At 43.0% G+C, this 26656-nt stretch overlaps 1 protein-coding gene across 13 annotated transcripts in view; it reads right to left on the reverse strand.

The window, feature by feature from the left end:
• pard3ab (par-3 family cell polarity regulator alpha, b) overlaps positions 1–26656 on the reverse strand; it is a 235423-nt gene that overhangs the window by 113216 nt on the left and 95551 nt on the right. For 11 of the 13 annotated variants that reach the window (XM_037082787.1, XM_037082790.1, XM_037082786.1 and 8 more), the window contains exons 6-10: positions 12568–12659; positions 10456–10539; positions 7692–7817; positions 4780–5189; positions 908–1047 (exon numbers count right to left, since the gene is read on the reverse strand). In XM_037082787.1, the coding sequence (XP_036938682.1) occupies positions 908–1047; positions 4780–5189; positions 7692–7817; positions 10456–10539; positions 12568–12659 (852 nt within the window). The remainder of the gene's footprint in view (positions 1–907; positions 1048–4779; positions 5190–7691; positions 7818–10455; positions 10540–12567; positions 12660–26656) is intronic. The other 2 variants (XM_037082785.1, XM_037082788.1) reach the window with 2 other exon arrangements.

The raw sequence follows: 26656 nt of genomic DNA on the forward strand, positions 1-26656 counted from the left end.
TCCAGATTTATCATTAACTATATTATATTTGGAGGGTTTTACCGATATTATTTCTCAGTCTGATTTATGCAACATTTTATTGATAAAACTACTTTGATTTTTATGGCTGTTGACAGTATTTTCTGATTTAAGGAGTGATAAAAACGAGAAATCCAAAGTTCCTTCGGTAAAAAATGAAACAAGTTTTGAACCAGGTTTAATGCAGTGTTCATATTTCTGGTCTAGAAATGTTTGCAAAATAACACATTTAATTAGGCAGTGCGTCATTTGCATATCTAAACACAAAGTTTCAAAAAACATTAACACAAGAAATGATGTCCTAATATTAGCAATAAAAGCGAAAAGAGAGTTTCATGGTGAGATCTGTTAGTCAACATGTTACTAGTTTTGAGCCCAAGGTGAAATATTTCAATTTCTGATGTTTTTTTCTCTTTCTTCTTCTTATCTTTTGTTTAAAAATGCAGCAGTTCCTCATATTTTTTTACAAGGTTGAAGTTCTAGTTGTGCCGTTTCATAACTAGCTCAAGAAATCTTTTCGTGAAAAATAAACCGGCGGATCAAAGGATTCAAACTTTGGTGCAACGGCCCCGTAAATGTAGCATCGCAGAGTGTAATCCTTTATGCAAATGTAGCAATGTGGGGAAACTGAACTTCAAAAGCTGCTCCAGCTTGTGAAACGAGATAAAGCATGAAAACATGTTCTTTGATTTAATTCCAGGTTGCTCGATTTACATATAAAATAAAGTTATCTGATTAATCAATTAGTTGCGCTTTAAATCAAACAGGTATTTTGCACCTGTGGGGTCTTCTGACTGGAGTGTTATCACCAGCACAAATTATGCTAAATAAGACATCAGCTCCTGTAGACACATGAAATTCTCTGTTAAGTATCACTCGTCTTTCTCACCTCTAGCAACCTGTCTCCTGCCTTGAGGCGGCCATCTTGGATGGCAGCCCCCCGAGGCAGAATGTTCTTCACGTAGATGGGTGCCGAGCCGCCGATTGGAACATCCCGCGATGTGATACTGAAGCCGAGCCCCTCGGGACCTGTGGGATGAAGGGAGAGGACGTGTTATGATGGAATCTGGTTTTATCTCGAGGCACAGGCTCCTCTATTACATCTGCAACCCTGGAGCTCAAGCTGCTGTGAATAACTTCATATTCAGCAGGCGTGGTCTCTCCTGGAGGTGATGTAGATTCAGGCAGTAACAGTGGTAAGTGTTTAAGACATTTAGATGTCAGAGTGCATGTTGTGTGTGTTTGATCAGGAGTAAATGTTTAGTGTTCAGGAGTAAACCTGACTTGCCTGTAGCACTGTATAGTAGCGGAGGTTTCGTCAGCTTAAATGAAGACAGTTATTAATATCAGAGGAAATGATTAAAGGCCTCATGGTGTGGAAAATGAGATCTGATTATAGAGTACGTCTACAAGTTATGTATATACGGGAAAAGTATCGAAACACTCAACAAAACAGCCCGTTTTTAGAAACCGTGCCTTCAAATGAGACGTCAGGATTTATGTAAGTTTGTGATATCACAACTACACAGTCAGTATAGTAAAAAACACCAGCAAAGCTGAAACAGGAGCATGGCGGGGAGGGAGGTGGCCTGCCCAAGCCTGTGAGAGCTGACCAATCACAGCAGACGGGGTTTTTTGAGGGTCGCTTTTCACATTTTGTCAAGACGATGACCCCCCCAAAAAATTATGAACTTAAAAAAATGAGTTTAACTGGGGAACTACAGCTTTGACATCGATACATCAAGCAAGCCGTCATCAATTAACTTCTTTGATGCCGACATAAGACATCAACGTCTGTCTTGAGTTTTCTGGGACAATAGTGACAAACACGTCCAATCACTGCCTTCAACCTCTGCTATTAATTTCTCGGATGAAACTCTGGCTCGAGCATTCACATCTGCAAATGTTTGTCTTCGCTAAAGTAAAAGTGTGCAGATTTGCCCTACTTGACATGTTACTCTGTCTGGATGATGCTAATCCTTCAGAGAACAGAGAGTCTAAAATAGACAGGAGGATCAAATTAGCTTTAATTTGCTTTTACTGATGTTCTTCTCTCTTCCCTTCTGGATGGTAAGTGATACCATGAGAGTTATTCTTTCTGCATCTATTTGGCAAGCAACAATATAGCTAGTATAAAACCTACTGTACCCACTACACAACCTGCAGTGGCCTCTTCTCCACCAGGTTGCCAGTCTCACCTGTCTGCAGAGAACATCCTAATGATTCTAACTTTGACCTGGCACGACAACAATACAATATCGTTTAGCTGCTGCCAATCTGTCTGTGTTTATTAATCCATGTCTGTGTGGGCGGATGGGATTTTTTTTTTTTTTTGTGTGTTGGTGTACATTCGGCAGTTTTCTCCTGCAACCCCTCAGGAGTGTGTATCATTATGAACCATTAGGAAACACAGGCCTGTATCTCAGATCATCAATAATCCTGTCAGACAAACAAACAATTTCCTACTATTAAGCAACTTAAATCCAGGAAATGAAGAGAAATCCTGCTTCCTGTCAGCAGAGAGCTCCAGTAGGTGAATAATTAAAGTGGGACATATTGTGAGGCGAGGCAACTTAGTTCTTTTGGAATAATAATTATAAAAAAAAGAAAAAGTCGGACTATGCAATTACATGGAGCCAGTAAGTAAGTTCAGCCTGAAGACTTTTCATACTTCTGCCTGATATTTAATTGAAGCCAGAAACTGAAAAACAACCTCTGGTGAGAACATATTGCACTGCCTGTGGTTGTAGAGGGGTAACTCAGGTGTCACTCAGGTGTTCTTAGCTTTGTAAAGAAACTGCCACATGACAGTGTGTGTCAGACTGTAAAACTAAGTTAATATCAGAACAATATTGAGTGTCCTGTCTGCATCAGAATCCCGGCCCTTAATCCTCGCTGTGTGTCTGACTGAGCTGATGCAAAAGAACAGGGGAACACTTAGCTATTCTGTTTCACATCCTCTACCTAATCCCCTCCATTGATGAGCCAATCAACTTCCCGCAGGCAGACGAGGTGCGGTATTATATCCACCGGTAAATGCTCAGAGCGTCCCCGGCTTTAAACAGAGAGGAGGATCTTTTTAAAGTCCCATTAGCTTGATTAAGACATACCTTAGCAATTTCCTCTGCAGAATGGGGTTGTTTGATTGATTCTGATACTCCCCGGGATTTGAGAGGAGACCGGCGTCTGATTCGAGCACATAAACAATACGCGAGTTTAATCTGGGCTCAAAGCCGTGGGCTAAAGTCGGTACTCAAAACAAAACAGATGAGCCCAAACGGCCTCTTGGGAGTCGCTGTTAATCCCTGCAAGTGTCTGCTCCAACAGCGGCAAACAAAAAGGTGGAATTAGGAAAGATAACATCTTCGACTGAGCTGGAATATCAAGTACAGAATGCAGTGTTTTGTCGGTATTATGACTAAGCAGGGATGTCAGAGTGAGAAGAATAAACTATGACAAAGGAAGAGGTGGAGATTACCATCAGCCTGTATGGAATATGCAACAAGCAGCTGAGTGTTTTTGTGTTTTTATACGTTCTGGCCTGCTTCCAGCCATAAGAGAGGGGACTGATTTGGGTGAAAACTTCAACAGGCATATGGTGCAGCCCCGTCAGACTCTTGGCATTTGACAGCACACGGGGACCAGCCGCTGCTTAGCAACACGCTCCCTGGCCCTGAGACCTGGCACCGACACCTGGTATCCTGTTGGCAGTGGTTTGCACCACCTGTGCCAGCTGTCACTCAAAGCCCATACAGAGTAGATGTCCCCAAAGTTTTATTCCCAGCATTGCCTTTCATTCTGTTTCCACACCCAGAGTCTGTACAGTCAACGGGTAAACTGGATGTGTTTTTTTTTAAGCCTGTTACATCATCCTTCACGTTCTGCACGCTTCCATGTTTGCGCCATTCCTAAACCAACTGTTCGTACACTTGTTTTTGATGCGCCGGGGACGAGGAAATTGCCTGTTTATTCAGTTGGAGAGGAGAGGCTGGGAACAGACAAAGCATCCCTCTCATTTCTGAAAGCCAGAGGAATGCAAAGCGTGAGGGAAGATTTTCACAGACCGTCTGGAAACAATAAGATGATACTTCAAAAACAAAATGATGTAATACATCATGTAGGGACTGAGATGTTTGTTGTTTTTTCTAATAACAATAATAATAACAATAAAGCATCTCTCGCAAAATACAAGTTCAAAACATGTTTATCAGAAATCAGACAGAAATGCAAGGTGCACTCTGGAACGTCGCAAAACTGGGAGAGGGATCCTCTCTGCTAAAACATAAAAGTCGGTGTCTCACTATTCTTAATACTACAGTTGTTTCCTCCTTGTAACTCCTCGGCTACCTGTTGCAGTTTGTCTCCTCCTAAAGGTGCATGTTTTAAAAAAAACCCTCTTCCACTGTAATGAAAGTTTGTCAACACGTTCAGCTACAGGCGTCAGGATTTTGATCCTAGATATCATCTCAACTTGCCTAACCTGCAACAAGCCACAAAGATCAAGCCAAGCTGTTGTAGTAAAATACCCAGTTATGCATCATTTCAAGAAAAAAATGTGTAAATGATAACAGTCGCTCACAAGATCTGCTGATATTTACAACAAAAGCATAGCCGTCACTGCAGGGATGAAGAAAAAAAACCAAATTGAATGTTCTTTGAGTTAAATCTATCAAAACACTAAATTTAGAGAATCCTGACACCCCTAGTTCCACCTGAACATTGTTTCTCTGGGAAATAAAGTCATTTTCTCTTTCACTTTACCTTTCTTTAGCTGGATGTTGAGCCTCCTCCCCACTTTTTTGGTAAATCCTCCAGTTGGTGTCGACGTAAGCGCCCTCTGAGGTGAGTGGGTGTGCCCTGTTGGAGGCTTGGCAGCAGAGACTGCCGGGTGATTCATAGGTGGGTAGCCTTCAGTCTGTTCTGGATGAGGATGAGGATGAGGATGCGAGTGCGGGTGAGTTTGGGAGCCGTGCCGGGACATCCTCTGCGGGGTGTGTTCGATGCCGGAGACGGTGCTGCCGCTCAGGGAGTCGGGGCTGAAGCGGCCCGAGGAGTACGCCGGGTTCCTCTCGGCGTGGGACAGCTGCTCGTAGTGGGACTTCATCGATGACGGCACCACGTGGAACATGATGACGGGAGAGCGCATGGCCTGACGGAACATGTTCTGGGCTCTGAAACAAAGAGAGCGGAAGGTAGTTTAAAGGAGAGATTTGGAAAAGATGGAGAGAAAGAGTCCATTATTCAACTAATTTCAGCGCTAAATACCCTCCTCAGCCATTCTTCCATAATCGTATATATTCATACTTGCTTATTGAAGCACTCCACCTACCCAATGTCTCTCTCTCTCTCCCTCTCCAACACACACCCATCCGATATATATAAAATCCATCTTCGCCCACCTGAACATTCTGACATGTTAATTAATACTTATTGCCAGCGTGAGCGGCTCTAAAAAGAGACTGAACCCTCCCCGACAGCTCCATCTCATAATCCCCTCATTTGGCTGCAGATGAAGGAGACCTCTATCCGTCAGATAGTTTGCACAAAATCCTCTTTTAAACCCCCCTCTCGCTGTGAGCTCATGTACAGTAGGTGTGAATGGAAACTTATGTCTGCTGTCAGCACCCTGTAACACTGGAGCCTTGTTAGCACCACCTGTTTCAATAAAGCGGTCTTTGGTATGGTTCCTCCCTCGACCCCCTGACAGCTGCACGGACATTCAGAAAATGCCGGGGCCCCAGGATTTCTTCTGCTCCCCCAGACTGCCCGAATGACAACCAAAATGTTTGTCCCCTGGAGAATCTGGTTGTGAAATTCCAGACCCAGTTTTCCCAGCTACTAATGACCGTCCCCGAGGAGGACGGCCTTGTCTCACCATCTTTATGACTTCAGTCAGACTCAGGCAGCAGATGTAATCTGCTCCCTTATAAAAATACTGTTAAATAACAAAGACAACTGTTGAGTCCCTAGTAGCAACACTATGTATGGAGCTCTTATCCCCATCCATTACTTGACTCATAGCTCAACAGCAGGGTTAGCGGGACATTAAAACATCACCGGTTGATTTACTTTTATTATATAATTTCTCACATATTCATGGTAATAGTTTTGGTTTAACAGACTTCTACTTCCATTCAAATACAATGGAGGTGAAAGTTTAAAGCAGGCAAAGGACTGAAGTGATCTGGTCCAAGTCTCAAAGAAGTCCCATTCCATTTGTCTTGGCTAAATCGAGTCAAATCAAGTCACAGGTTGTGTCGAGTCAAGTCGAGTCTTTCATCCCAAGATACTGCAGTCTTACCTGACAGAAGACAAATTAAAGTACCTGTCTACTTGTGATATTATTGACCAATTTATCTAACTACTATCTTCAAAATGTATGACAATTAATTGAATTTGGAGTATGATTATTGATGTGAAGTGAAATAAATGTTATCAAACAAAGAAAAAACTATTTTATTCATTTTATAAACTCTTCTAGATCAAAAAACAGTCCCTGCCCGTCACTGCTCAACAATGAAATACTGACAGCCAAACCAACAAAATATGAACAAGAATAAACAAATCATCCAAGTCTTCATGTCACAAGCCACAAGTCGAGTCTCAAGTCAATTGTTTTCTGTCAAGTCGCAAGTCATCAAAACAGTGACTCCAATACAAGCGTGTCTTGAATCCACACCTCTGATTTAAATTATTTTCTACCGAAGAAAGACAGGATGTCATTTGATTTATTCATAGTGCAGGTACACGGATGATTTCATGAAAGAGATATTCGCACTAGAGTGCAACTCCATTAACCTCCAGTGTATTGCGATGGCAACGAAACCATAACGATCTGCATGGCTGGATAATACAGGGGGGAATGGAAAGAGGTTTTTTGTTTGTTTTGCTTCATTTCCTCTTCTTCCATTCTTTCTAATATAATTTGTGTGAACAGACCCTTTACATTACTGCATGAATGTATCATCAGAATATACATGAAGGGGCACATGTGTCACATGATACCACTCTTACATGTATATGTATGTCACATATGAATTGTATACCAAAGTTGAAAGCATACACATATTTTAAGTATACATTTATGCGGACAGGTTGAAATAAGATCAAGCACACATATGCTTCACTGGATTTATGAAATAGTATTCAGCAGGTAATGTTATGCAGCATGAAGTCGTGCATGCAGCATACAGCAGCTAGAAAAAAAAAAGGGAGGGGAGTTAGCAGGTGAATTTGGTTAAGTAGCGAAAGCAGGAAAATGTGAGCAGAGCTGAAAAGCAGAAGCTGTGAATGTCAGGAGGAGCCTTATCCCCACTGCTTCCAATGGAAGTACAGAGAAGGGTGTAACAATAGGAGTCCAGTGGAGCTGTTACTGAAACACAGGGGAATAAAGGCTGAGAGGATTGCAGGGACTGCCTCAGCGATTGAGGGTACGACCTACAGGAGTTTAATAGGGAGAGGTTAGCTTAGCACAGTGACGGGCGGCAGAGGAGCCCGTGCACCGGCAGGAGTGCAGAGAGGAGGCTAAAAAGGCACGAGGAGAGAGGATAACGGCGAGAAAGAAGGGTTTAGGACTGCAGGTATAAGAAGAGGGAAGGTCCAAAAGCCAATCACACAGGAAAGTCCAGGGACCACCAGAGCTCAGCAGTGGGTCCCGTGAGCTGCTGTCTTACTGTTCAAAGCGGATGTTTCGCAGGTCTCCGTTATTGATACGGACGATGCAGTCGTTCTCCTGGAAGAGGGCCTGCTGCTCGGCCTTGCCTCCCCTCTCCAGACGCTTGACCAACAAGCCAAGAGTCCTGAAACGTTCAAATGTGCATGTCAACAAGATGGGAGACAATGATGGAGGATTCAATGTGGCTGCTCTGCTGTTGCCTGGAGAGACACTTTATGATCCGGTGAATAATAATCACCGTGACTTTCTTCTGTTAAACTCAGGGTTTCTCTGCCAAAAAGATACTTAGACCTGATTGTTCTTAGCGTCTAACCTCTCAAATTCAGAGTGTCTTTATAATCTCTGACCACCAAACTCTTTGTATTTTTTGCTCTTTTCTCCTCGACATCACCAGAGGGAAAAAAAAAAAATCTTTTTCTTGAATACAAACATTCATGTTTCCATGATGAGGCGGCCGTCCAACAATCAGTCTGTGCCATGTTAATGAAAAGCTTTTTCTGTCAGGAAAAAAAAAGGAGAGAGCTATGCCTAATTGCTGCCTCTGCTTTATCATGTGGTGCTTGAAAAGAGTGTACAGTGTGGTCCTGTCATTTGCATCATCAGTGTACCAATGAGGCTGATGGGAGAAAGCAGTCACATCACATCAGGGTGCTTCAGAGGCGGTGTGGGGGAGGCATCTATTCAGAGGCAATCAACACATTCAGAAACTCCACTGTAGTTCTGCTGGGGTCGACGCTTTGCAGGTGTTAATTTTCTAACTCCCAAGACTCCTGCGGCCCCTTTTTTTCTGGGCAAAAAAATAAAAAAAATAAAGTGCTTTCAGAGAGCGACAGAAAGCAACGCCATTAAACACCGATAGCAGGCGGGTTGGTGAGGGGCCGGTCTATCGCACTGTAGCACTTCAGCCGTGCTGAGCTGCAACCGTTGTCGCCCTGTAATCCGGCGTGGAAAACTGGCTTATGCCTCCCCGCACAGCCACGGCGAGAGGCTAACTTCACCTGAAAGGGCGCTTTGCGGATTAAAGATTCGAGCCAGAGGAAGAAAATCAAGCGTGGGCAGGAAAGACGGCACAAACCTAATCGAGTCTTCTTCGGTATATAGTCTGTGTCCGCGTGTTTCTGCGCTTTTTCTGAGGTGGTATGAGCGAGTGTCGCCTAGGTAAATTGGGTTGATTTTAGGGTTTAATACTCGCCCTCGCCTTGGGCTTATAATTCAATATGAATGGGAATGTGATTACAGAGGAGGGCAGAAGAGTTCAGGAGTTGAAAAAGTTCAGAGACAATTCCGCTGATTGAATTTGAGCGGGAACACAATGCGATTTGCTGTGGAGGGGCTATTTCTCTGATGAAAGTCGGGCATCTTAATCTTGGGACGACGCCTACTCCTGACATTTCCCCAATAAAAGAAAAGTGCATTATAAATGTGCTTTTAGGTTGATTAAGTCGGGGCAGTGAGAAAAGTGATATGATCTTGATTTTCAATAAAGCGCGACAGCGAGTTTGTAGTCACTGATCGTATTTGTGAGTCTCGAGGCTGAGTCACTCAAAAAGAAAGTTTGGGACGTTTGTGGGGCTCCTGACCGGTGGCAAACTAACTGTGGCAGAGAAACAGCTTGACACTATAAAGTGATGCCAAGCCAATCTTAAAACTGGTCTACTAAGGTTTTATATACTTTTAACATTTAGTCAATAACAAGATGGAGCTCCACGGAACAGTTTAACACTCAGCTACACAGAGGTTTTTAAACTGGATTCTTGAAAAGGCGGCAATACTTTGATCACAACCTCCAAAAGACGCCTCTCTGGGAATATTTAAACCAGATGTGAAATTCCTCTAATTCCTTCACAGCTCCGTTCCAGCTGCATATGTGTGCTTCTGAATGTGTTGCTGCAGGGGTGTGTGTGTGTGTGTGTGTGTGTGTGTGTGTGTGTGTGGTGTTGCGTGCACTGCTCAGTGTATCCTTTGAATCATGTAAAGCTAAAGTGACAGCCGCTGCAGAGAAATATGACGGTCACCTGCAAACCCTAAACAAGCATGATTGATCACTGTAAACTGGCAAATGGCTTCATGATGCGGACTGTGTGTGTGTGTGTGTGTGTGTGTGTGTGTGTGTGTGTGTGTGTGTGTGTGTGTGTGTGTGTGTGTGTGCATCAGGTTTTGTATGAGTGATGAAGTGATTACACATGGTCACTCAAGAGGAATGTCCGGCATGCATGTGTGTTTGTCTCAGGTGATGCAGCGCTCTTCTCTCCAGCCAATAAGAAGCCGAATAAAGACATTTAAAAACAACATCTTTTTTTTGCCAGAAACTGAATTCAACAAAAAAAAGTTTCTATGAGTCTACCCAAGGCTGACACATGATCAACTAAATAGGATAAGTGAGCAATTTCCTTTCCGCTTTTTTTTTTTTTTCCCTTTTTTAATTTAAAAGTTACCATGTGGGTACCACTCGAGCTTTTCTGCGCAAAAACCTATAGAAATTTAAAAAGTAAAAGAAGCAAAAATCAATTTCTGGAAAAATCTACAGGTACAGAATAGTAAATGCACGAACTAAGGAGAGAAAATGATTGAAGGGATTGTGTTTTGCATATTGTTCAACTACAGCAACCCTGTCTTTTAACAATTCAAACACAAAAAGCAGCTGATTTTAAGAAATTAAATAAGAGTGTCTTTGTTTAAGGCCCTGTGGACACTGTTCCTCTCCTCTACTTCTCCTCTACCCTGCTTGAACAGCCCAACAGCTCCTCTCTGGGTATTTTTACCTGCGGTCTCTGCCACTGAAAGGCACCACGTGGATTCCCAGGGGCCCACCATCGTTTGACACCTCCACCAGTTTGACTATGTCTCTGGGAGACGGTGATGGATGGAAGACAGACAAGGGAGGGATGGGTTGGGTGTTGGGGGGGGGATGGGAAGGGGGTGGAAAAGAGAGGAGAGGAGAGGGGTGACACCATGTGGGGGAAAAACAAAACAGGAAGTGAGAAGATGATGATGATGATGATGAGAGAAAAAAAAAGATGATGACAACAACAGAGCGGTGTATATAAATAAAAACAGAAAGTAAGGAGGCGTTGGAGGAGACTGACAAAAAAACAAAAAAAAGACAATAAAACAGAGCAATCCAAATAAATCAAAACACATATAGGGATAACAAGGAATACTGGAGGCTTTCACAAATCCTAACACACATCATTTAGATTTAATCTTCACAGGGACACTGGGATCTGTGTAATTTCTCACGTGTGAGTGTTGACGACACATTACTGTCTCTGAAGTGCAAAGCAGGCCTTTAAAGAGCGACACACGTGTGATGTCATTTAATGAATTTGTAGATGTTTGCAGCTGAAATGAACCACAAACCACAAGTCAAAGTGTCCAAAGAGTCACGCCTGGTGTGTGAAGCTCACTTTAAAAACATGTCCTTGATGGTTTTTTCACCTACATGTAACACAGTACTTGACTAAATGTACTTACAGTAATTACATTCCATCACTGCCTGCAGCCTGCCCCTCATACAAATCATCACTGCACTGTGTATTTGAATTTTAATTGAACCTCTGTGGCACTGTGACTTGCAGTTTTGTATATTTCAGGTGTGAATGTCAGCACACAGCGTCAGTTCTTGGTGTTTCTTTGTATTTTCTGGAACTTGGAACTGATGATGACTAAAATCTGCAATCTGCCAACAAACAACACCAGACTTGATACTGAAAGTGAGGAGAAATACATTTAAACTTCTCCTACACAGATGCACTTCTGACGAAGCCGCTGGGCTGTATATCATTTCATTGCATTAATATGTGGATGACTATTCAACCTTCGACCCTTTAAAAAAGCAAGAAAACACACAGAGCAATTTGCTTCTCTGGGGCAGCATTCTTCACCTGTTAGTCTGTAAAACATCTACGCACAGGTACATTTTTTACAAGATGCCAAATCTAATCGACTGGTGAGCTTTGATACAATGACTATGATTAGCTCGGGGAAAATGGGCCCCTTGTTGACAACTAAGAGGCGGACAGAAGCCGGAGTCTCTGGGAAATCATAGGAATAATAACAATACCATACCTGCATATTAAACTGGAAGCATGCAACAGAGCAAAATAACAAAACAAAACACAGTTGTTAATAACAGGAGCTGAATGGGTTTGGTGCGTGGGAGAGCTCTGATGGCGAGACGAGGATCATTTTGCTTCCCACAAAAGAGAATTATGTAAATCAAGAAGCGGGGTTGAAATGAGATTTTCCACAAACAAACCTGAATTACAATATAGAAGCTGCTGGTCTCCCTTTAAAGTACTTATGTATGTAATTATGTAGAGAAAGTGAAGAGAGAGCTGATTTATCCAGGTCAGCTTTGAAGGGAAATGCTGGTTACAGACAACTTTTCATTTTTTCATAGTTTCGGCCGTCAGTGCTTAATGGTAATAAGGAAGCTCGCCATCGAGGAACTCGGCAACATCCCTCTCTGCGAAAGATAGTCCAATTCTATTACTGGAATAACGGCCCAAACTAGAAAAAATAATGGAGGCAGAGATGTAATGGGCTTACTCGAGTTATGGAGATGTGGTGGCACCAAAAACACAAAAAAAAGAGTTTCAGTCCAAAACCATCTGTCTGGGGAAACGACACATTTCCAACAGTCAAACTATCTGATGAGCAAAAACTGAAACTTCAGGATGTTCAGTTCAGGGTCATTTTAAGAGAAGAGGTGCCACTTTTCCCAAACAGGTTTTGGAGTTATACTGATTAAATATTCAGTGATGTGAGCGCCACTCACTCTGGTGTCGGTAGGTTATTGAGTTTCAGGAGGAATGTGAGGACACAGAGAGTCGGAAAAACAGTGACGGCAGATCTGCGACTGAAGGACTTACTCTAGCGACCTCACGGGGGTGTGGTCCATGCAGGAGTCGGCTCGACCGACCGGCTCGATCCTGCCGTTCTCCTCTTCTCTGGCCTCTTCATCCTGTAACAAAAAGAAAGAAGAGTGAGACGGCTTCAGTGAGCAGTAGAGAGAGTTCCAACTTGAACTCAAACACATTAGGAAAGATAACTCCACAGAAGCACATCGGGGAAGGAATCTCTGGGAACCTCACGATTCCATTTCAGAGGGCGATACAATCTTATCTCGATAGATCAAAACTTCCATTTTCCTTGTTCATACTCAACCGTCCTCACCACAACTCAACAAGCAGACATTCTGAGATTGTGAAGATGATGCACGATGTACAACCAGGTCCTACTGACCTGTTACAGGCAATTATGAGGCCAAATATTATTATGACTAAGAGCTGATTGTTCCCTAACCCTAGTGTCCAACTAACTAAGGTCAAAATCTAAGCTTTGTGCATTTTGATGTAGCATGAGCTGCTTTCCAGTTTTCCTCACCAGCAAACAAAGTGGCCGACAATCAGCCGATGGGTCTCCAGTTCACAAAAAAAAACAGATGCTCTGATCAGACTACACAACATTTTTTTGCCTGTCCAGACTGTCACATGGTCAGAATGGCCAAGCATCATGTCAGACCACATGTTGAGCCCGGGCTAATAAGCTTGAAGTTTTTTGTGACCCTATGACTGCCGGTAACAGGAAATACAACCAGCGGCCTCGTAAGGCATCCATGATGCAAAATCATCTTTGATCCACTATTACACATGGTAAAATAATCATATTCCCTCCCAATTCAATAAAAGAACCAGGCAAGTTTCAGGGTGATTTTATGCAGTTTGGTCCAGGCGTAGCACTTCATAAATTCCTGGTTATTCATTGGAGCTGAAAAGTGAGCCGAGCCGCTAACCTGATGAGGCCAAGACGAGCGGATCGGAGGAGGTCTTCCACGGGTATAAAAATACATGCCCTTTAAAAAAATTCTTATTCCTTCAAAATTACATTGCCGCTGTTCTCCTCATGTATTAACTGCAGATGAATACTGGAGAGTCATGACATGTACACACAAACACAGGCAGGCAGACAGACAAAGCCTTGAGAGCAAAAGAGGAGAAAAATGAGAAGCAGAGAAAAGAAGGTCATTAAAATTTCAGGGCGACACCGGAGAGGAGAGACGAGCGAGCAGCAGCAGCAGCTACGCAGGCCTCCCAACAACTGGCCGCCTCATCAGTATGAAAATGAGCCTGCCGTTACCGTGGCTGCCGTACGGTTGCCATGACACTTTGGGTGCCTGGAGGACGTTCAGCTCCAGGGCAGTGTGTGAGTGTGTGCATGTGTGAGGAGGAACAGTTGTGCAAGGACTCCTGACTGCTGTTTCTCAATGTAAAACTTGCTCCTGTGTGCTGAAGTCAGTGATAACAAGAGAACGCCAACGAGGTTGACTCACGGTTTTCTTCGACAGACAGAGATGTGTGCAGCAGGTGTGTGTTCTATGGGTGTCCTCAATTAATTTAGCTATTATTTATTTTCAAAATATTCAAAAAAAAGAGGCCTGGGAACTTTGGGTGGGAAAGCAGCTAATGATAGAAGGTGAGTTTAGATGAGGTTCCCCGAGTCATCCATCACATGTTCGTTGTTTTGGTTTTCACGCGTTATCATCCAGACTCTGCAGAAGAGTTCACGCACCAACAAGTTCATCTTCAAAAGACTTTAAGCACAACATGTTCCTTGATGCGCACAATAAGCAGCACTACACAAAGCTGCACAATGAACTTACTAAAAAAGAAGCTTTGCTCCTACTCCACCTGTCTTTATTCAGCACTTGGGACGGACAAAATGTATAAAGCTTAAACCGAGAATTATTTCTGCGTCTTACGGTCACGCCTGCAGGACATTTACAGTGAACGAGACTACATATTCTGGGCGCTTTAAACATTCCTGCATTATCAAAAGAGGCTGCTAGCTCACAGATTTGTTCTGGCTGCATGTCCTGAAAACAGACTTAAAAATACGAGCATATGTGGAGGACTGTGCGGTACTTAAAAGACAATTCTTGGCTCGGTGGAAAGCAGAACAGCGGTCCAAGATTTTTTTACAGCACCATAACAGGAAAAAAAAAAAGCATTTATAAAAAAGAGCTTTCCTGTAATGGGTCTTTATTCTACTATACTGTGCAAGCCTTCGATTTATTAACTAGTACTATATTGACCCTGCAGTTAAATGTATGGAGGAGTGCCTGTGATCACATCCAAGAAGACACAGTCACACATGTTATAAAACATCCAGAGGCCAGATAAAGAGAAAGAGTCCAGCAGACAGAGAAACAATAAGAAATCAAAGCGCCTCAGAAACACATCTGACGCGTCTCAGTATTTATCAGCAGACTGAGGGCTGAGAAACATCAGAGAGGGAGACGAGTCGCTATCTGAGGAAGAGTAAATGAGATCGGCATTCATCACAGCACACGCGGGCATCTCGCAGAGCCTTCATTTCAATACGCGTCATCTCAGAGGAATCTGGCGGCACGCTGACAATTCTATTCTACAGACAGGCAGAGACAGTGTGTATGTGGTTGTGTAATGCGAGTGTGTGTGTGTGTGTGTGTGTGTGTGTGTCAGTGTGGCGACAGGAGGAGAATAGGAAGAATGAAAAGAGAAAGATAATACAGGAGCAAGGTGACGCACAGAGACTGAGATGGAGAAGTAAAATTAGAGAGACAATAAAAGATGTGTGGTGGAGAATGTATCAACAGCATTGCTATCATTTATAGCAGCTGCCGCAGGTCAAAATATGCAATCAAGTGTGGTACAATTGAAATGCAGCAGGCCAACGATCTAATGCAGTGGCTGGTTTTTTTCTCGCTACGACTTGTTGTCCTGAGACGGATGAACATAATGGAAATGCTGGGAAACAATCCAGACCCAGCCAGCAGCCTGCGGACCACATCCGGGCCAGACGCAACCTCTGGACCTTTGGTGCATTTCATTCCTCCTCCATCTCCCACGAAAAGGCATTAAAAAAAAGAAGAATAATTGAATAACATTGTCAATTTGATCTGATCTGAAGTAACTAACGGTGAGCAATCTCGCTTCCCCCTCATTTCTGTTGAGAGAGCGCAGGAACAACCCAGCAGGATTTATGGATCTGGTATCTTTCACAACGTTTCCTGGTACAACGTAGTTCTGAACATGCTTGGTAGCTTTTCAAATCATCTGGTAATTCACGTCCACAAGTTAAACCCTGCATGGACTTGCAAGCACTTACTTATTTTACCACAGAACCCAAGTGTTTCATTACCGAAAGCTAGAAAAAAAAGGTCAAATTAAAACAGGCTGTTGAAGATGTCGGGCTCATCTACATTTCCTGGTTTTAATATCCAAAGTGATTGAATTTGTAATTGGAAAATCCCTGATCTAGACTTCTACTCATGCAGTAACTGTGGAGCAGCTTTTGTTCATGTTACAGGATCTCCATCAGCAGATGGAGTTGCCTGGTTGTGGAGGAATTTTCATCCATGCTGGCTCAAAAAAAAAAAGAAAAAAAAGTCCCCCTCTAGTTGTGCAAAATCTGACACGTGGCTAAATCTTCTACAGTCAAACAGGCAAATCCATCTGCTGGTGGCTGGTCTGCAATATGACCAAAAGTTTCTGGACAGCCACCAAATGGACCAAGTGCTGTTTTGAACTGTCTATCTGATGTGATAAAGGTTTTAGGTGCGTTTACTCTGGACACACTACCATCGTTTTGTTCTGTAATTAATGTCGGAACCACATGATGATTCATACATGTTAAACAACATGGTCTGTAGTTAAGTGTTGATTATGCTGTTTTCTGCATTCTTTTGCTCTTTACAAGAAGAGAAGAGAAGAGAAGAGAAGAGAAGAGAAGAGAAGAGAAGAGAAGAGAAGAGAAGAGAAGAGAAGAGAAGAGAAGAGAAGAGAAGAGAAGAGAAGAGAAGAGAAGCCTCAGGAACATAATAAAAAACTAAGTGGTATCAGCTGTGAAGAAAACAATAATGGCTTCTTCCCAGACAAACATTAGCGGCGACTAGCGCTGACTCGAGCAGTTTGATTGACAGATGGACCAATCAGCTTTCACTTGAGCTTCCCCATCCAAAAGTCCAGAAGGAGACATTCGCCACACTCCCTCAACCACACCATCAAGACATCGCCCATTCCCGTTCCTGGGAGTGGGCCGGGCCGAGCCGAGGGATGGATAGCCGCATTAATAATTCAGGGCTGAGTTGGGGGGTTAATGGCTAGCAGGCAGACAGGCAGGCAGACGGGCAGACAGGCGGGCAAGGCAGGTACGAGCGGCCGATGTGTTTTCCAGCCGAGTCATTGTTTGTTTCCTGGATGTGGAGAAGGCGAGGCAGGCGGGCAGTTTTTCTGGCCTGGGGGCTCATTAAAGATTAATGGGAGAATCCATTGGGGCCTGTCCTTTCTATCTCTCAGACTAAATGAAGTGGTCTGCGCCTAGTGTGTATATGTGTGCGTATGTATGGGAGAGAGTGCGAGTGGAGTAATGCTGCACTTTAATGAAGTGCTGCATGCTCCCCTTTCCTGCCACTTTGACCACGCTGTCACTTACAAACTGATGTGGATGCACAAATGCAGACAATACACCCGGGGGGGCTTTATTTGCAGGAACAGGGTTTAGCTTTTTTCTTTAGATGGTGGCAATAAATCTTCAGAGGGAATGTAAAAACACTTTGACGTTGAATAAATCCCAAATGAGACGGTTTCAATCAATATTTAAAATATGTATCAAAAAAAAAGAAAGAAAGAAAAACAATGAAGAAAGAAAGAGAGAGAAAAAAGCTACTTACAGTCAATTTTGTCTAACCTGGATCAGACAATTTCTTTGAAATGGCATTAAAATTTTAAAATTCAAATCTGTTAAAATATGAACGATCTCCAAAATCTTTTAGGATGAAAGGTTTTTGATCATTAGGTTTGATGAAGCTGGCCGTCTTCAGATTTTCAACCTCCGAGGGATCCGAAGTGATGCAACGGTGAGGAAAGTTGATACACCTTGTTATGCCGACCGCTGACAACAGCAATCAAGATGAGTTAGAGCTCAAAACAGCTACACGGCATGAAGCGTTTCGTCTGGTGTCATGTAAAACTTATCAACACCATGAACTGAGTAGCATCACACTTCACACTTCACCTCACCTTTTCCACCTTCAGTGGTTTCACCCTGAGGCTGGCTGGCTCTATATCTGGCTCTGATAGGCTGATAACAAACGCGTTGTGCTATTTCCAGTTTGCTGTGAATCAACGCTCAGTGTTGTTTTAGGGACCAACCGAAATGTGCCTTAAGCATCCAGCACAGAAGAAGTTCATTGTTCAGTTTTTGTTGGCTTTCTTTGAGGAGTTAGGAAAACACTGAGAATTTGAGAAGTTAGGATTCAAAAGATAATTTTTTCAAAGGTTCTGTAGAAAAACAATCTTTAAAAGTAAGGTGTTGGTACCGACACGCTGTACTAGCGCTATTAAAATTGAAAGAAGGCACCAACATGCAGAAATGTGCAAGTACGACATTGTCTGTTTAAAATGTACTCGCATGCACAACACCAAGAAGCACTTGTCCATTCACAAAAATACCCACCGATTCGTTCCTTCACAGGCCGTGAAGACAAAATAACACATGTTGAACCTGAAGACTTACACACACAGACACACAGACATACATCACTGTTAACTGGTATCTGTGTCCTCTCCAACAGAGCGCCATATGTCCATGACCGGATGAAACACTGAACCAGAGACTATAAATTAGCCTTAACCTCTGACCTCTAACCTGAAGACGACTACACACCATCTGGGGCTGAGTTTGAAACAGAGTGAGATGAAAGTGTTCAGCTAATAAAAAAACATCCTCCTATATAAATTTCCACGAGGAATCCATGTTTGTGCAGTTCAAAGCTTCCACTGTTTTTAAGGTATTTCACTGGATTGGTGATTGACACCAGCAAATACGAAGAAAAAGACGAGACCGACAAAAAGACCAGCGAAACAAACAGATTCTGGGTCAGTGGGTGTGTGACCCCACTCAGGAAGAGGCAACAAAAAAATTTGGAGCTTTTTTTTTTTTTTTTTTTAAGGAGGTGAGACGACGCACACACGAACACACAGCTGTGCTCATCTCACAGATGACCCATCTTCAGACTTCCACCAAAACGCTCGCTGAAAGCACTCAGAAGGTTCGCTGCAGCCGGCCGGAGTGGACACAGACATGTTTCATTGTGTCAGCGGATGTAACAATCAAACGTCACTGCACATGACCTTCTATGTATTATTTACTGGGTCAGTCACTGAGGTCAGAGATTCTGCTGCACCGACACTGGTGCAGGAAGTCATCCGTGAAAGGGAAGCAGTATTCAACATTTAATTCAGCTGAACTGTCACTGGATTCTGTTCTTTTGCAGTGACTGAACACCGAATTAGAAAAAGAGAGAATAATTTGAAGATGAGGATCCCAGACAGAAATTGTTGAGGAATTTAGATCCGGTGGTTTGTACGTTTTGGGGACAGATGGTATTAAATCAGGAGACCGCGCCGTTTCCTCAGGATCAAATCATCTCGATACCCTCGATAGTGTTGATACTGCAGTGCACAACGCAGTCCGATCTGTCACGACAGAGAGACGCTTGATTAATGTCAGCGCTCGGCTCAGCGCGAGACCACAATGCATCATTAAAAGCAAGCTTTCAATTACAGATCCCTGCGCTAATTCAATTAGTCTCCTTTGAAGACACTTTGATAATGGGATCCAGACGGGCGGACGGCGTCGTCAATAACACCAGGATTCATTGAGCCGAGGGGACGTTATCTGAGTTTATATCACCCTGGCTGCCAGTTGGGCCGTTACACCAGAGGAGGAGGAGGATGGTGTGTGTTTGTTTGAGTGTGTTGTGTTGGGTTTTGTATGTAGAAAACAGAGACAACTGGAAGAAAATGCTTGTGTCGGCTTTTATGCGACTGTAGAAGAGAATGTGTGCATGTTGGAATGACAGCTGGTGGTGGCTTTGTATTTGTCCTCATGAAAGTTTATCCAAATTGTTTTGTTTGACATTAGCATGATGTCAACAGTTTTGTGCCTTTGTATAAAGACACATCAAAAGTATGGTCAAAAGTATGTAGACATCCGGTCTGCATACAGCTGGGTTTCTTTCATGTGAGGCTGTTTATCATGATCGAAGCCAGGTTCCCCCAAGTTGAAATTAGAAGAAAGGAAACACACGGATTATAGTTTAGACAATGTTATACCGTCAACTTCTGTGTTGATTGTTTGAGGAATGCCCTTAAAGATCACAACAACAGCTTCAACAATGCCTACGTGCACAAAGGCAGGTCCATGAACAGGGTTTCAGCTTGGCTGAGGCATCTGGGACTTTCATGATGATTTTGTTTTTTCAAGTACAGGGGGGCAGCTCCATTGGTAACACAGATATAACAGAGATCTTACCAGAGACATTTGTTGGTTGAAACGTGAATAGATTATTAAACAGCAGGTCTGAGATCAGTCTTTTCATCTCATTGTGCACAAACTGTAGCCAGTCAGAGTCAGTTACAAACATTACTGTCTTTTTAGACATTAATAAGACCTTTGACAGCCCAACACGAGAGGTGATGGCGATGAGGAAGGACTTCTAACAGCCAGCAGGTCGACATTATCCCAGCCTCAGGTCGACAACATGCAGTTGGCCAGAACCCCATTGTTGGTAACATGTTAAGAAAAAGAACAGCTGAGTATCACTTCACGATTCAGGTGCTAGTCAAGGTTTTGCAGTTGATGCAGTAAGACAGAAGTCAACCGGGCCGACTAACTTTTCTGGGGAAACCTCGAGCTAGAAATGTTTCTTCCCAATTTGGTGCGGAAGAACTTGCCTGCACAGAGCCCTGACCTCAATCCCATCAAACATGTTGAGGATGAACTGGAACATCAACCTAGTGTCAGGCCTTATCAACCAGCATCAGTGTTCGATGTCTAATGATCTCGTGGCTGAATGAAGATGAATCCTTGCAGGTGAGAGGAAGAAGGGAGGCTGTTATCAGCAGTAATGTTCATGTGTCCACACACCTCTGGTCATGTAAGATATCTCGCCCTGAGTCACGGTCAGCCAAATTAAATGCAGAAGCTATATTCCAGTGTGCAGAAACTCTGCTTTTTCCACAGCCTTTCTCCACACATACTGTATCTGCAGCAGCACCGGAGGCAGCAGCAATAACAACGTGAACAAAATGAGACTTCCAGCACTTCCTAAATTACCGCGGTGCTGCTGTAGCGATCCACTTAATTCAACTGCAATTTCTGCGATCCAATCCAATCAATGTAGATTGGGTTGGTGGAGGGGGTATCGCCGCAGCAGAATATGCACCGCAATTTTCTCTGCAATAATAGACAACAGAGGTCTCATCAGGAATCTGAGCAATTTCAAAACTCACATTTTAGGAGCTGATGTCCCCCGAGAGCTCAGTCAGCGTCACTCGAAATGGAATTGCAAAAGGTGTGAATGACTTGTTTCTCAACTTGTGGGGGTGTGTTTGATTCAGCAGACTAAGAAAAAGGCGAAGCCGGATGTTAAATGGCTTGATTCTTTTTGATACTTAATAGAGATATCTCTAATGTAAAAAATACTCAGATTAGTGAGATGTGTTTCAGGAAACTATCCCTCCCAAGAGCGCAGGGGGGGAGATGAAGTGAGTGATGGGAGAGGGGAAATGAAAGACTGGAGAAAAAAAAAGAAAGGTGGACAGACAGAAAGACAGACTCAAAGAGAATGACAGAGAGGCAGACAGCGAGACAGACAAAGACACATTACGCAGAGGAACAGAAAGCTGTGACAAAGCTCGTTCAAAGGATGACAAACGACGCTTTGAAAAGTCCCAACTGGGAGCCTGAAGGGATTCGGGTGGGCTCTGACATTTCATACTTTGGTTCCTGGCTGTCAGAACAAAAAAAAAACATAAAGAGAGCAAAAAATTTCACAAAATGTTCATCGTACTATACCTCAAATATTCACATCGTGTGGATGCATATTCTTTACTTCTACCCCGCTGAGGTACTTGCCCGGCCCTCTCAGGCTGTCTGGCATTCCCGTGGTGTGGATGTATTGTTTAGACAGTAATCCACCAGAGTCGGGCTGAACGTTGATGTAGGCCTCAATCCAACACACACTGACACAATCAGCTTGACTTGGCTCTCCTGACAATGTCAAACATGACACAGGTGGAGGCAGAGTGTGTGTGTGTGTGTTCGTGAGTGTGTGTGTGAGTAGGATACAGTAAAAGGAGTACAGTATGTTGAGTGAAAGTGAGTCGGAAAGATGGAGGGAGGAGAGAGTTTGCAAAGAACGCATGCACGTGCTTATACCATATGTAAACCATGTGGGGATCGGAGGTATGCGCCAACTGGAATGGATCAAACAAACACACAAACACACACACACACAGATGCTGAATTCATTCAAAACACTGAGTGGGATCAATATATGTTGGGTGGCAAATGAAAAGAAAATCCAGCACAGTTGTCGGGCCTCTATGAGCCTCCAAGAAGAGTCTCCAAGTCTGTAACGCTGCGAGAGGTATGAACACATTCCTGCCCAGAGATATTCCTTCATTTGATGTCCAACACTTTCCTTGCAAGGCAGCTCGATTCACAAGATCCTCTAAATCCTTCTTGCCAATAAGAGCATTGTATAGATAAAAAACAATGGCAGCTCCTCGAGAGGTTAGCATGAGATGCCACTATGGCCTCAGTTACATCAGACCTGTAGAGTTTATTTCTTTGTCAGAAGTCCAAGAAATGACAGTGAAGGCTTCTCCCGATGGAAAAGATGTCCTTGCTCGTCTTTCGACTGGCTTTGGTGAGAGTTTGATTCACCAACTGGCTCTTCTGGAGGTAGCGCTCTCTTACTGTTGATCTGATCGGTTAGTCCATGATAGACAGATGGTTCGTCCAACCAGCTCCCAAGTATTCAGTTGGATGTGGCTGCTCTTTTCTAAACAGTTTCTAGCAGCGATTTCCCAGATGGTTCTGACTTAAAGACCATCTGGCGTCAGGCTAGTCCAACATGTCGCTACAAAATCCCCCAAAGTTATAAAGTTAAGCTAAGCTACTAAAAAGTGATTAATCAGTGAACTAAATGATGGTAATGATGGGGCAGCATTTTGTGTATAGCTTTACCAATAAACTACATTTTGAAGCAAAAACAACAAAACTGGCTCTTTGAAGACTTAATCACTTTGTCAACTGTTGTTTCTGAGGACAGGAATTACATTTTAACCTCAAATATGCAATAAATATTTGTAAAATTGCGACATTGCGAGTAAACTGACGTGAAAATGTTCAGCCTTCTGCAGAAGAGTTACTTTTTGGACAAAAACATCTTAAAAAGTAAGTGAGGCGGGGTGAGGATGTGGAATAACATTTGTTTTCTGGGTATTTAAGTTTTTCCAAACAATGGCAGAATCATAAAACATTTACTGTGTTGATGCATTTCAAAGCAGAGATATGTCACCACAGCCACCTGCAGAGAGTATACAGCTGTGGTGTCTGGAGCATGTGGGATGTTATTGCGTGTGTGTTTTCAGTTCAAAAAGCAAATTGACATCACGCAGAGCAGGTTTTACCAATCAATGCCTGACTTTTATTAACTCAAATGATGAATTCAACTCCTTCATGGTGCTTTATCGTCAACTTGATATTTCCTGTAGCCGCCACACTGATGGACTAACTCGAAGACTAAGATACATTAAAATTTCGGACTCCTTCTGTGTTGTTTCATCAGATGTATGGGGGTCTCTGCAGGTCTAAACCTCGTGGGGCATTCACCGTATGCCCTGAGCACACAGGTGGAGCAGGGTGGAGCGTGGCCGGTGACACAGCTTGTTATGTGTTGCACCATTTTACCGAGATGAGACTCCCGATGGAGCCGCTGCTATGGAGCAAAATAACAGCCAAACCAACCCAAACTACCCCTGTGAGATGAAGGATGCTGTGGATAATGGTGACAAGCAACACACACACACATGCACACTGATGTAGAGTTGTCAGATTGGAGGCCATTATTCCGGCCGACTCAAACTGTAATGGCTGCTGCTGAGAAGAAGTGTCTATATAAACAAGTCAAGGAAGAGAAACTCACACTCGCTCCCTCTACGACTTTCTCTCTTCCTGCCGCAGTGCCTTTTCCAGAAATGTGCGCTGCACCCTCAGCAGAAACGCCTCCACCTCCACAGCCGCACATCTACCAGCACCTACCAATGACTCAGGATCCCAACATGTAAACTGCTAATAACACTTTATGAGGCTATCATTTTTTTTTTTCTCATCATTTGCTTCAGGTGATAATTTGATTCATCATTTTGTTTTCTGTGCGGAGGCTTTGTCGTGTTCAGACAGTGTTTCGATCCACGGCTTTAGGAGCTCGAAACAGAAGGAAATACACCAAATATTAAATATGAATAAATCTTTGAGATGGACGTGCTAACGAAAACAGGAGGAACTCAATTCGGTTCCCTCTGACCTGTTGTTTGAATCACTGGTCTCACCAACTGGTGTTGATGGGATTTTGCATTTATTATCATGTGCTAATATGTGTTTTTAAACTATTCGTTTTCCTCCAGATCATAAACAAAATTAAACCAATTCACAAATGCAAATTATTGTTTTGTCCCATCTCCAGTGGGAGTAATATGGATCATATGAGTGAAGCTGCCACCCGTCAACGTTTATCCTGAAACTCGAACATCTCTCAACACGCGAGAACCTTGTTGTTTCAGCAAAAAGGACAAAAAAACTCAAACTTAAAAACATTTACATTTACTGTTTATTCACAATATGGCATCAGAATCAATGCAAGTTCAAGGCTCGATGATAATTATGATATTTAAACATGGCAGAATCACAAATATTACAACCCTTGTGTTTGTTTGCTGTCTGTACTAATTACTATGCTGCAAAGGAGGAGGTGAGGGGAAGTAGAATAAAGAGCAAATCTGTGTAGGGAGGAGGACCTTCAACCAAGACATCACTGTTCAGATATGAAATGTAAATTACCGGCATAAGGTAGGTACATTTATAACTAAAGTTACAGAAATAACGTAGTGATTTTAAGCCAAACTATGATGTTTTCCTAAACCTAACCAAACTGTGAGTGTACAACAAAGGTCCAGTACGCCTGACGCTGGTCATATCTGGACACCGTGCACGAAAGACTTACAAAAAATTCCATCTGCAAATTGATACACTGGCCTGAGCAAGATGTTGGGGGTTCAGGTGTTGAGAAAATCAAACCTCTGACCCCTTCAGATACAGAAATATCTCTCTGACAGTGTTCAATTTGCAGGATTTCATTGTCGGAGCACACCGGGCCTCAATAATAAGCTCTGTCCCTCTTCTGTCAGATCCCTCAGATTCTCCTCTGATAACAGCTGACACCTGCTGTTGTCATCCTTCTTGTCTGTTTCTTGATCGTTTTATAGACCCTCTGATAAACTCCTCGGCACAAAACACTCTCGTCTCCTTTCTCCCTTTGAACGTCTCAATCTCATGTTCATTCTCTCTGTGCTAATGATAAACCCGTGGAGCGCAGCGGGGTTTACAAAACTGGAGATTCTTATCTTTGATTTGAAGCTGTGTGTGTTTCTAACCTCTCCTCTACGTCGAGAGGTGGATTAAGTTGGAGAAAGCGCTGCCATCTGTCCAAACCTGATCAGGTCTATTTTAGGTGTAATTAGATTTTGGTAGCAGGTGATGAACGGCAAATTGCGTGCTTGTGTGTGTGCAAAGTCCTGACAGCAGGTTGCACCCTGAGGTAGAGATCCCCTCGGGGGGAACTGCAAACCCTCAAGAGGGGAAAGAGGCTGTCTTTCATCTTCCATCCATCTCTCTATTCCTGCTCTCTCACCCTGTCCTCCCCAGCTGGAAGGGATCTGAGCTCCCACCGCTCTCTGTCATATTAAAACCAAAAGATCAAAGGCGATGAGGAGTGCAGAAGAAAAGGAGGGAGAGCACAGAGAAGAATAAAAATAAAGGAGGCGATGTGAGGAGGTGACGAGGAGATCAATAGAGAGAGGGAGAGTACAATGGCGAGAAATAGATGGGAGTAAAATGGAAAGATCTTTATATGAACTATTACGTGTGGGTCTGAATGGTCTATTAACACTCAGCGTCTTAAAATGTTTGTACTTGCTCGAGGCAGAAAATAAGTTAAATCAGCTGTGATATTATGATGATATAGAAGAGTGGATTTTACATGTGATGATGAAAGACGAAGGTAGGACTGACATGGTCTACCTCATGGAGCCACTCGATGGAACGTCATCCAAAAAAACAAAAAGGGAAAATCCATGCTGTGGTGCAGCTTTTCAGCATCTGAGCATCTAGTTTATCTTTTTACTGCTACCTGCAGCGACATGAGTACAGCCATTTGCATTTATTTTTAAATCCTGTGCAATTACGGGTCTCAACACTTCCTTTTTTTTGGATGCAAGTGAGCGTAAGCATAAGCATTAGTGTTAGCATAATAATAATCGCTATGTGTACGCAGGCAGTGGCAGGAACTGTTCAATTAATTTTCACTTCGATGTAGAATAACTGAAGAAAAGTGTTTTGTTGGTTTTTTTTCGTTGTTCGTTTTTTTGTCTATTATGTTTAATGAAACAGAAAAAAAGCAATTAATTGCTGTGACCAAATCAGGGAAGATGACTGGACATCAGATGCAGCCAATAAACGCGGGCTGAAAGGTGAGAAAAGGTGGACTGAAAAAAAGAGAAGAGAGTCAAAGTAGAACAAAATAAAAGTGTGTGCGTGGGGGCTACGAAGTAAGATGTAGAAAAATAAGGTTCAGTCAATAATACAGATGGAAAAGGTGGAAAGAAAAGAGAGAAGGTGACAGACTAAAGGCTCATAATAACAAGGTGGCCGCAGATTAACACTGAACTGTTTCTCACAGCTGAACACACAAAACACACACCTACAGTATTTATCTGTACAACCCATTTACACTGCACTCTCAGAGAGAGCAGAAACAGAAGGACAAAACACATGCACAAAGACACACAC

Source organism: Acanthopagrus latus, chromosome 21 (assembly GCF_904848185.1).
Source record: "Acanthopagrus latus isolate v.2019 chromosome 21, fAcaLat1.1, whole genome shotgun sequence".
Lineage (NCBI taxonomy): Eukaryota > Metazoa > Chordata > Actinopteri > Spariformes > Sparidae > Acanthopagrus > Acanthopagrus latus.